The following is a 12,335-nucleotide window of genomic DNA, read 5'->3' as shown; positions in this document are numbered from 1 at the left end:
AGATGGAATCCATTCGTTCAGCTATAAAAAATCTATTTCCAAACTGCTACATGGTAGTATTGGATCTTAAGGATGCTTACTATCATATTCCTATACATCATTTATACCAGCAGTTTCTTCGGGTAGCAGTTTGTATAGAGGGACAAATTCGTCATCTACAATATAAGGCGATGCCCTTCGGATTATCTATGGCCCCAAGGGTTTTTACAAAATTGCTATTGGAAGTTATATCTTTCTTAAGAGTAAAGGATACTTTAGTCATTCCATATCTAGATGACCTATTGATTGTAGGTAAAGACCCCCTACAGTGTGAGCAGAGGTTACGGGAAGTAGTGTTTTCCTTGCAATCCCTGGGTTGGCTGGTTAATTGGGAAAAATCTAGACTTCAGCCTGTAAAGTGTCACAAATTCCTTGGACTCCTTCTAGATTCAGCTGACCAGATTTGTAAGCTGCCCGAGGATAAGAAAATCTCCATAGTTGATAAGGTATCCTTAGCAATAAAAAATCGTAGTATGTCACTCAGATAGAGCATGTCATTACTAGGTTCTCTGACATCGTGTATTCCTGCGGTCCAGTGGGCACAGGCTCATACTAGGCTTCTACAAAAATTTATATTGGAGGAAGACATCAAGAATAGAGGCTGTCTGGATAGGACAGTTTATCTAACAACGGAAGTATTACACTCTCTTAAGTGGTGGTTAAATCAGAAAAACCTTTCAAAAGGGGTTCTTTGGGTAATTTCCCCCTCTAGTATAGTGACCACAGATGCTGGGCCTAAAGGCTGGGGGGCACATTTTCAGGATCAGTGGGTTCAGGATCTTTGGTCTAGTTCGGAACTTGATAGTTCTTCGAATGTCAAAGAGTTGAGGGCGATATATTATTCCCTACTTCACTTTCTTCCTCAGCTCAGCGGCTCTCACACAAGAGTGTTCTCCGACAACACCACGGCGGTAGCTTACTTGAACCATCAAGGAGGTACACGGTCGGACAGACTCAGGGGGCTGGCATCAGACATCATGGAATTAGCAGAAGGTCATCTGCTATCACTGTCAGCAGTGCACATCAGGGGCACAGACAATTTTCGTGCAGATTTTCTGAGCCGTCACACCCTTCATCAAGGAGAATGGATGCTAAACAGAAAAATTTTCAAGATGATAACAGCTCGATGGGGTGTTCCTCAAATAGACTTGTTTGCCACAAGAGCCAACCGACAGGTCAGGGTGTTTGCCTCTCTAAACAGGGAGGACGAGCCGGACATACTCGATGCCCTCCAAGTACCATGGACTTTCGACCTGTCATATGCTTTTCCTCCATGGAATCTACTGCCTTTGGTAATAAGAAAAATAAGGGAAGAAAGAGCAAAAATTCTATTAATAGCCCCGTTCTGGCCCAAAAGGCCATGGTTCTCATGGCTGAGGGCGATGTCAGTGTCGGACCCGTGGATTCTGCCTCAGTCCAAGGACTTGCTCTCTCAGGGTCCGTTCCTTCATCCTCAGGCAAAGGGCATGAATTTAACTGCATGGAGTTTGAAAGGCGGTTACTAAATCTCAGGGGGTTTTCTAGTGGGTTAATAGATACTCTGATGAAAAGCAGAAAACCTTCAACTACCAGGATTTATGTTAGAATTTGGAGAAAATTTCTTCAATTTCATACTACACAACTTTCAGCTGAAATTCCTATATTTCCAATATTGGAATTTCTACAAAAAGGTCTGGAATTAGGTCTTTCCGTAAGCACTCTGAAGGTTCAGGTGTCAGCCTTAGGAGCTCTGTTTAATTATGATGTTGCAGGTAATAGATGGATATCTCGGTTTATATCTGCCTGTGAGAGATCAAAACCAATTAGCATACCTCGGGTTCCTCAGTGGGATCTATCGATAGTCCTAAATGCATTGACACAACCACCTTTTGAGCCTCTCCATGCAGCCTCACTAAAGAATATTTCTTTAAAAACGGTATTATTAGTGGCATTAGTTTCTGCTAGAAGAGTTAGTGATCTTCATGCATTATCTATAGATCCTCCCTTTTTGGTGGTAACATCAGATAGGATACTTTTAAAAACAGATCCGTGTTATCTCCCTAAGGTGGCCTCTACCTTTCATAGATCCCAAGAGATCTTGCTACCTACCTTTTATGAGAACCACTCAACTCCAGAAGAAGATAGACTTCACACCCTAGATGTAAAAAGGACTGTCTTAGCCTATTTAGAGAGAACTAGGGACTGGAGGAAGAGTAGGGCTCTCTTTGTGTCTTTCCAGGGTAAAACCAAGGGTGCCAGAGTCACAAAGAACACATTATCTCGCTGGATCAGAGAAGCCATAATCTTGGCGTATAAAGTGGGAGGAAAAGATCCTCCAATGCATGTAGGAGCGCACTCTACAAGAGCCTTGTCGACTTCCTGGGCAGAAAGGGCAAATGTACCAATAGACCTTATATGTAAGGCTGCAACTTGGTCTTCGCCTAACACCTTCTATAAGCATTATAGATTAGATCTATCCTCTGCTTCTGACCTGACCTTCGGTGTATCGGTCCTTGACTCAGTAAACCCACCCAGTCTATAGTCTCTGTAATTCTCTCTAGTGGGTGCTGTCGTGGCGAATAGAAAATACCGGATTACTTACCGGTAATGCTCTTTTATAGAGCCCACGACAGCACCCGTTCACATCCCTCCCTTTTCTGTATATAGTTGCACATGGTGCTTTTTTGGTGAGGTGTAAATATTAGAAAGATGTAGCATGAGGTTGTAAATATATGTATATACCTGAACCTGTTAACTAAAACCTGGCGGCGGTTCCTCCTATTCTCTGTAAAACAACTGAGGAGCGAGGGGGGGCCGCCCCTTTTATCTCTCTGTAGGTTTCCTGTTCCTAGGGGCGGATCCCCTCTCTCTAGTGGGTGCTGTCGTGGGCTCTATAAAAGAGCATTACCGGTAAGTAATCCGGTATTTCAACAAAAATACCACCTCCACCACTAAGGGCAGTGTGCGAGAATTCTGCTCACTGTATTATGCCTCTGTTCAGTGGACCACACAATCTTCTGTATTTTATTCCCGAACTGATGGCCTCTTTTTCTCCAGCGATGACTTTGGGATCCTGGTTCTGTTGCTTTCTGCCCTCATCTTCCCTTCTCTGTGTTAGGGATAGCAGCATGGAGAGGGTTGTACATAGATCTCTGGTGAAGAGGGAAGAAAACATGTACAGTATCGGGGAAGGCAGAGAAAACAGAGTGTAGACAAGGAGGAAAGCACATGGGACATATATAATACTAGATGGTGGCCCGATTCTAACGCATCGGGTATTCTAGAATATGTATGTAATTTATTTATGAAGATTTCAGAATAATGCAATGAATACACAGGTTTCGGCCGGCCGGGTGCGACCAATTAGCGAAGCGTGGTTCAAATCCCGCGTGAAATCGTAGCTGGACTGCATCTGTCGCTGATTGTTCGCAGCCGGCTGGGCGCGACCAATTAGTGAAGCCAGGTCGAGCTCCAGGTTTTTGAGGGCCCTGGGCGAAAGAGTAGCACAGCCCACGCCGCGTATAGCACAGCCCACGCCGCGTATAGCACAGCCCATAGCTGCATAGGCAGCATCAATAGTAAAAAGTGAAGCGGTGTTTAAATTCCACCCCAATATAGCTGATTGGTCGCGGCCGGCTGGCTGTACTAAGTACTACGTGGCAGGGTCGGCGTCGGCACCCGGCGCACCTGGGCAAATGCCGGGGCCCTAGAGAGAGAGGGGGGCCCACTCACGCTGTCATAGATACAGCTGGGAGAGCAGAGCAGGAGAACATGCTCTCTCCACCCACAAAGTCACTGCTGGCTGCGTTCTCTTTACCCCTATGTGCCAGCTCTGATACAAACATGTTCTCACTGAGTCAGTGCAGCCAGGCAGGCACACATAGGGGTTAAGAGAAGGCAGCCAGTGTGACATGGTTTGTGGGCGGAGAGAGCACATTCTCCTGCTCTGATCTCCGCCCTGGCTGGCTGCAGTGCTGCTAAACTTATCAGGCAGATCCGGAGGAGCTCCTATCAGTGCCTGAGTGAGTGGCACTGCTATATACTACATGGGCTGGGCTGCTATATACTACATGGGCTGCGCTGCTATATACTACGTGGGCTGCTATATACTACGTGGGCTGGGCTGCTATATACTATGTGGGCTGGGCTGCTATATACTATGTGGGCTGGGCTGCTGTATACGACGTGGGCTGCTGTATACGACGTGGGCTGCTGTATACCACGTGGGCTGCTGTATACTACGTGGGCTGCTGTATACTACGTGGGCTGCTGTATACTACGTGGGCTGCTGTATACTACGTGGGCTGCTGTATACTACGTGGGCTGCTGTATACCACTGTGTGGGCTGTGCTGTATACTACTGTGTGGGCTGTGCTGTATACTACATGGCTGTTCTATAAACTACGTGGGCCGTGTTATATACTATATGGGCTGTTATATGATACGTGGGCTGTGCTATATACTACGTGGCTGTGTTATATGCTACGTGGGCTGTTATATACTACATGGCTGTGTTTATATGCGATCATGAATCGTGGTATGTGTTAAAGGGGGGCCCACTGAGACTCTTTCGCCCGGGGCCCTCAAAAACCTGGAGCCGGCCCTGCTACGTGGGCTGTGATATGTACTACGTGGGCTGTGCTATGTACTACGTGGGCTGTGCAATGTACTACGTGGGCTGTGTTATATGCTACGTGGGCTGTCAGACTCTTTCGCCCGGGGCCCTCAAAAACCTAGAGCTGGCTTCACTAATTGGTAGCGCCCGCCCTGCCGCGAACAATCAGCGACAGGCGCTGTCCGGCCGCGAATTATTGCGGGATTTGAACCACGCTTCACTGATTGGCGACGCACTGTGTTTAAATCCCGCACTAATGTCACTGATTGGTCGTGGCCGGCCGATCAACGACGCGGGATTTCCGTTACAGACAGACGGAAGTGGACCTTATAGGGTTTGGTATCATGCAATATAAAGATAGTTTATAATCAGATTTGTTTTTACTTTTTTTTTTTTTTTCTAGCAAAGTTTTTTTTGTTTTTCTTTTTATTTGCGACTTTTGATTTTAGGTTCTTTGGGAAGAAGAGAGATTACAAAAAGGACTTAATGAGAAGCAATCCTTTGTGGACCTGGGATGTGGAAATGGTCTCCTGGTGCATATTTTAAGCAATGAAGGGGTAAATATAAATAATTGTGTTTTTTATGACTATTAGGTCTCTTGCTCCACATCACCATTTTGTGGCCTTTCATTGTAAATGTTCTTTATCTTGTATCTGTAATTAATAAAGGTCATTGTGAAGAAAAATTAAGCAACTTTCCAATTAGTGTTCAGTAAAAGTTTTCTACCATTTTGCTGCTGTAATTCCTTACTTCATCTGAGTGATCTGCAAAATGATACAAATCCATCATGGGTCCTGGTTTTGACGCACTCTCTGCCCTCTTCTTCCCTTCTCTCCGTGCTTTGGATAGCAGCAGGTAGAGGATGGTACACATCTCTGGTGAAGAGAGAAGAAAGCATGTATAATTTGAGAAAACGGGCTATAGAAAAGGAGGAAAGCACATGAAGAGGAAATATGTGCAGGATAGAAGCTGTGCTGGGACAAGCAGTGAAGTTAGCAGCACACAGATCTGCCATCCAGCCTATATTACTGGGATAGACAATCCCACAACACAAAAATCTGAAATTTGAGTCTGTCTGGAAATAATATTGGGAGTCCTGAGTATGGATGATGGAATGAAGACTGCAGACTGAAACTTGGTTAATACAAAATCAGACTAATGGAGATTCAGACTTATGGAGATTATCGAATTTTTTCATAGGACCCCAGTTCTGCGACTGCATCAGTATTCTGTGGCTGCCAGGCAGGAACCATGTGAGCTGTCTCCTACCTGTCACTATCCCTAGCTCCTCTTTTGATTAGCTGGCCTTGCACTGTCATGCGTCACACCACAACAAGGATGTTGCACCAGGCCAAGTAATCGGGATAGGGCAGGCAGAAGGCAGCGCTCATCTGGCGGCCACAGAATACTGATAAGGTCGCTGGACCTGTACATATATTCTCTTATCTCTACTGTGGAATACTGACATGAGTGTTTTATAAATTGAGTTAGAGTGAGAAAGCCGATAAGTCCAAGTGTATTCAGTCTCATCCACTTGACAGCTGGAGTTTGTACCTGGCAATGTGAGATCTGAGCAGCAGCAGGGAGGAGGGAATGGGTGGATAATCTGCAGCAGCAGAGAGGAGGGACACTGAGGAGCTGTAAACCAGGCCAGCAGGTGGTGATTCTGCAGCAGCAGAGAGGAGGGACACTGAGGATCTGTAGAGATTCTGCAGCAGTAGGGAGGAGGGACACTGAGGAGCTGTAGAGATTCTGCAGCAGCAGAGGGGAGGGACACTGAGGAGCTATAGAGATTCAGCAGCAGGGAGGAGGGACACTGAGGAGCTGTAGAGATTCTGCAGCAGCAGAGAGGAGGGACACTGAGGAGCTGTAGAGATTCTGCAGCAGAAGAGAGGAGGGACACTGAGGAGCTGTAGAGATTCTGCAGCAGCAGAGAGGAGGGACACTGAGGAGCTGTAGAGATACTGAGGAGCTGTAGAGATTCTGCAGCAGGGAGGAGGGACACTGAGGAGCTGTAGAGATACTGAGGAGCTGTAGAGATTCTGCAGCAGAGAGGAGGGACACTGAGGAGCTGTAGAGATTCTGCAGCAGCAGAGAGGAGGGACACTGAGGAGCTGTAGAGATTCTGCAGCAGCAGAGAGGAGGGACACAGGAGCTGCAGAGATACTGAGGAGCTGTAGAGATTCTGCAGCAGCAGGGAGGAGGGACACTGAGGAGCTGTAGAGCAACTGTAGGAGGAGGGACACTGAGGAGCTGTAGACATTCTGCAGGGAGGAGGGACACTGAGGAGCTGTAGACATTCTGCAGGGAGGAGGGACACTGAGGAGCTATAGAGATTCTGCACGAGGAGGGACACTGAGGAGCTGTAGAGATTCTGCAGCAGGGAGGAGGGACACTGAAGAGCTGTAGAGATTCTGCAGCAGCAGAGAGGAGGGACACAGGAGCTGTAGAGATTCTGCAGCAGCAGGGAAGAGGGATACTGAGGAGCTGTGGAGATTCTGCAGCAGCAGGGAGGAGGGACACTGAGGAGCTGTAGAGATTCTGCAGCAGCAGAGAGGAGGGACACTGAGGAGCTGTAGAGATTCTGCAGCAGCAGAGAGGAGGGACACAGGAGCTGCAGAGATACTGAGGAGCTGTAGAGATACTGAGGAGCTGTAGAGATTCTGCAGCAGGGAGGAGGGACACTGAGGAGCTGTAGAGATACTGAGGAGCTGTAGAGATTCTGCAGCAGAGAGGAGGGACACTGAGGAGCTGTAGAGATTCTGCAGCAGCAGAGAGGAGGGACACTGAGGAGCTGTAGAGATTCTGCATCAGCAGAGAGGAGGGACACAGGAGCTGCAGAGATACTGAGGAGCTGTAGAGATTCTGCAGCAGCAGGGAGGAGGGACACTGAGGAGCTGTAGAGCAACTGTAGGAGGAGGGACACTGAGGAGCTGTAGACATTCTGCAGGGAGGAGGGACACTGAGGAGCTGTAGACATTCTGCAGGGAGGAGGGACACTGAGGAGCTGTAGACATTCTGCAGGGAGGAGGGACACTGAGGAGCTATAGAGATTCTGCACGAGGAGGGACACTGAGGAGCTGTAGAGATTCTGCAGCAGGGAGGAGGGACACTGAAGAGCTGTAGAGATTCTGCAGCAGCAGAGAGGAGGGACACAGGAGCTGTAGAGATTCTGCAGCAGCAGGGAAGAGGGATACTGAGGAGCTGTGGAGATTCTGCAGCAGCAGGGAGGAGGGACACTGAGGAGCTGTAGAGATTCTGCAGCAGCAGAGAGGAGGGACACTGAGGAGCTGTAGAGATTCTGCAGCAGCAGAGAGCAGGGACACTGAGGAGCTGTAGAGATTCTGCAGCAGGGAGGAGGGACACTGAGGAGCTGTAGAGATACTGAGGAGCTGTAGAGATTCTGCAGCAGAGAGGAGGGACACTGAGGAGCTGTAAACAAGGTTGGCAGGTGGAGAATCTGCAGCATCATGCAAGATTGTAATCTGGTGACAGATTTGCTTTAAATGAGAAGTTGTAATACTGTGGAGTTTCTATATTTCACTGAAAAACTGCGTCACAGGAATGCCCATGTACAATATTTAGAAATAAGTGGATGGGTACATCCAAAGATAAAACAGTCTTGAAGCATTATTATAAATCTCTAACCGCGTCCTTAGTCATAGAGTATGGAAAACATTACAAGGAATTAAATGTATTTTTTTTGTCTATTATATTGTTACAAAATCAAGTACCCAGGTCGAGGCATAGATGTCCGCAGGAGGAGAATCTGGGCTATGTACGGGCCACGAACCGTCCTGGAGGTAAGCAGTGTGATATCTATACACGAGATGTGCCCCGCTTCTTATTTTCCCCTTATTAATTTACCTCGGCTAATTTCTTCTCCAAGACCCGCTCCCCGATAGATTAGTGCCATTCGTCTCTGGCGAGAGCCATTACATCAATTACATTTACCTCTGCGAAGCCTTTTACTGCTCAGCAATTAGCGGGGGCTCCGGGGATGCCGGCGGGGGGTCACGAGGAGTAGGCACATGATGGCGGGAGACCTACACGTTCGCCAACGCATGAGAAATCGCCCGCTTCTCTCTTACGCACAAAGCCTGGTATTTATGTTGATGGATATTTGCTTTTTAAGGGATAATCCATTTAACCCCTTGAGGGATGGGCCAATGTTAGTCTTGAGGATCATAGCCATCTTTTTCAGATTTTTGTTCTTTGCTTTTTGGGGCTGTATGAGGCTTTTTGTTTTCAGGATGTGTTGTCAAAGTCTCTGCCCTTAAATGGGACCTGTCACTTTCCATAAATATGTATTTCTTTTTACCTGGTATAAATGCCGCCGTTCTCCTGAATCCGGCGTTGTTTTTCTTTTTTTCCTGCGCCTTTCCATTCTTGAGATATGGCCCTCTTTTTTCCCTATACATAAATCTAGTCTTGTTGCCAAGTGGGAGTGGTCCTTCATAGGATCACGCCCATTTGACTAACAAGATTAGATTTATACACACAGAAGAGGGATCATATCTCAGGAACCGAGAGGCGCAGGAAAAAAAGAAAAACTACGCTGGATTCAGGAGAACAGCGGCATTTACATCAGGTTAAAAAAAAATACGTATTCAAGTAATAGTTGCTTTTTTTTTTAAAGAGGATTTAAGATTTCCTGTATCGATAGAACTGGTCATCGGTATCATGGCAATGGAATACCCCTTTAATGCTGTTGATTGTTAAAAGGCAGAGATGAGATGTACATCTGAACGCCACCATTAGCATGAACCTGCCGCTCCTCACCTGATCAGTCATGGTGCCCCGTGATCAGCAGGACGAGTGTACCTGGTAAATGCGGCAACCGTCTGCCGCTCATGAGATCTCTTGCAGCTAAAAAAAACAATTTGCAGCATTTTACAATTAGAAAATATTTTGCTTCACTTGATAATTTTTATTCTTCATTCACAAAATCCATGTTTAGTTTTTGATAAGCAGTAGAGTCATTCACTTGGGTTTTGCGGACTCCTATAATGTCCTATCCTGTGGATAGGCAATAATTTATTTTAACTCCTTTAATTAATCTGTGCATACATTAAAAAAAATGATAACAAAAATAATTTTAAAACCATAAATACTAGTACTCGCCCGCAAGAGACTAAAGTGTGTGTCACATTATTCCTGCTTCTATTCCTCTGTGACTGACTGCGCTAGTGTCCGCTGCAGACTGGATACAGACCCCGATATCGCAGGTGTCCCCACCATAATACTCATTACCAATCGACTTTTTATTGCATCCTTTCTCTCTTTTTTAATTAGATTTTTCTTGCTTTTTTAAATGTATTTTTTGTGCAGTTTTGATGCTTATCTAATCATTGTTCATAGTGCCGGAGCCCAGCGATTCTGCATTTAAAAACGCGATTTAACACAAATTTTTATTTATTTTTTTTTTTGGGGGGGGGGCTCCTCATAGAAGCTTACAGTGATTAAAAAAATGTATATAAAAAAAAAATCTCCAATCTCTGCCCCTTTTTCTAACACCTAGAGGGGCTACGTTTTCTAGACATCTCATCCACTTTGCTTGAACTAACGTAGCAGATTTTCCATGTTGGGGGAAAAAAACGCCCGTGCCACAAATTGGATTATTGCTTCATGTTTTTTCCAACATCCCGTAGTAAATCACATTGATTTCCTTTATACGTGTGCCCTCTAAAATTTAAGAATGTGGTGATAGTAATTTTTTTTTTCCCACTTTTCCCAGGAATCCGCTATTACGCCCAGTGATAATTACTTATTTCCAGACACGGATTGGATAATCGGGAACCATTCTGATGAGCTCACGCCGTGGCTTCCTGTAATCGCTGCTCGGTAATGAAACCAGCGTCATGTCCGGCCTGTCTTCTGCGTATATGCTGTGCCGCTACTGTTCTCTGTAACCAGCCATCACACCTGGCTTTATGGGCCTCAGACATTGTTGGTGCCCCTGATGTGCATCTTTAAAAGCTTAGCGACATCTGCTTGTTGTGTACAGCAGATGTAGGTATTGCTTGTATGGATCGGTCTCGAGAGCTGAGCCTGCTCCGTACAGCACAGGTGTCGGTAGTGCAACACAGCAGGCACCCAGCTGTAACTGCTGCAACCGGCGGTAGCGCCAATCCCAACACCTTACCCTCTGTCCCTGCCAATCAGCGTGTGAAAAGTAGTAAGCATGGTTTGTCCTCGGTTGTCTAGATCACCATTGGTCATAAAATACACTGCAATACTTCATTATTACAGTGCACTGTACTATTAGGACTAATTTAAAGATGTAAAAAAAAATATAAATATATATACACCTACATACATGGTGGTCCAAAAGTAGGTGGACAGAAAATAACTTATTTTGATTTATTATTATTTATTTTCAATTTTTATTCTGTTAAACCAGAGTTATGTGACACAAAATAGTTAATAAATAACATTACCCACACGTCTACTTTACATCAGCACAATTTTGGAAACAAATTTTTTTTTTTTTTTGCTAGGAAGTTATAAGGGTTAAAATTTGACCAGCGATTTCTCATTTTTTTTTCAATAAAATTTACAAAACCATTTTTTGAGACCACCTCACATTTGAAGTCAGTTTGAAGGGTCGGTATGGCTGAAAATACCCAAAAGTGACACCATTCTAAAAAGTGCACCACTCAAGGTGCTCAAAACCACATTCAAGAAGTTTATTAACCCTTCAGGTGCTTCACGGGCAGCAGAAGCAACTTGGAAGGAAAAAAAATAAACATTTAACTTTTTAGTCACATAAATGATCTTTTAGCAACAATTTTTATTTTATTTTCCCAAGGGTAAAAGGAGAAAGTGGACCGTAAAAGTTGTTGTCCAATTTGTCCTGAGTATGCCGATACCCCGTATGTGGGGGGGGGGTAAACCACTGTTTGGGCGCATGGCCGGGCTCGGAAGGGAAGTAGTGACGTTTTGGAATGCAGACTTAGATGGAATGGTCTACGGGCGTCACATTGCGTTTGCAGAACCCCTGATGTGCCTAAACAGTAGAAACCCCCTACAAGTGACCCCATTTTGGAAACTAGATCCCCCAAGATGTGTGGTGAAACGGACCATAAGACGCACCTAGGTTTTAGAGGAGGAAATTAGGGGGAAAAAAATGAAGCAAAAAATGTGGTCAATTCCGTACTTAATATCCCTTGGTATATATGGTCCCCTCATCCCCATCCTGATACACAAGCCCCCCCATTTCCTCCTAGTATGCATGGCCCCATCCTTACGCTGGTATGCAGGGCCCCCATCTCGTCCTAGTATGCATGGCCCCATCCTTACGCTGGTATGCAGGGCCCCCATCTCGTCCTAGTATGCATGGCCCCATCAAAAAACATTAGAAGAAACAAACCATTACACTTACCTTCCCTGCGCTCCCTCGCAGCGTCCTGCTCAAAACTGTGAGTTTTTGATGTCGCTGATTTTCTATACCCATTAGGTAAATTTTGAAGGGATATAAAAATGCAAGTAACTCGAAAGAGTATTCCCATCTCTAAGATCCTACCCCAATATGTAGTAGGTGTAATAATATTAGCAAAAATCTCCAATTAGCAAACCAGAAGAACTATACTACATTTCTATGTCACTTACCTATCCATAGTTACAACTGCTAAAAACAATGGTGTCATTCAATCATTCAAAAGTACAACTCGTCCCCCAAAATACAAGCCCTTATACCGGC

The 12,335-nt window shown here is 45.4% G+C and overlaps 1 protein-coding gene across 1 annotated transcript in view; it reads left to right on the top strand.

Annotated features, from left to right (window-relative positions):
• Nucleotides 1-12,335, top strand: part of TRMT44 (tRNA methyltransferase 44 homolog) — a 52,630-nt gene that overhangs the window by 21,666 nt on the left and 18,629 nt on the right. The window contains exons 5-7 of the mRNA XM_069744762.1: nucleotides 5,083-5,190; nucleotides 8,365-8,436; nucleotides 10,371-10,477. Of these exons, the coding sequence (XP_069600863.1) occupies nucleotides 5,083-5,190; nucleotides 8,365-8,436; nucleotides 10,371-10,477 (287 nt within the window). The remainder of the gene's footprint in view (nucleotides 1-5,082; nucleotides 5,191-8,364; nucleotides 8,437-10,370; nucleotides 10,478-12,335) is intronic.

Source organism: Ranitomeya imitator, chromosome 1 (genome assembly GCF_032444005.1).
Source record: "Ranitomeya imitator isolate aRanImi1 chromosome 1, aRanImi1.pri, whole genome shotgun sequence".
Lineage (NCBI taxonomy): Eukaryota > Metazoa > Chordata > Amphibia > Anura > Dendrobatidae > Ranitomeya > Ranitomeya imitator.
The sequence above is the reverse complement of the archived record's forward strand: the minus strand, read 5'-3'. Positions and strand labels throughout refer to the sequence as shown.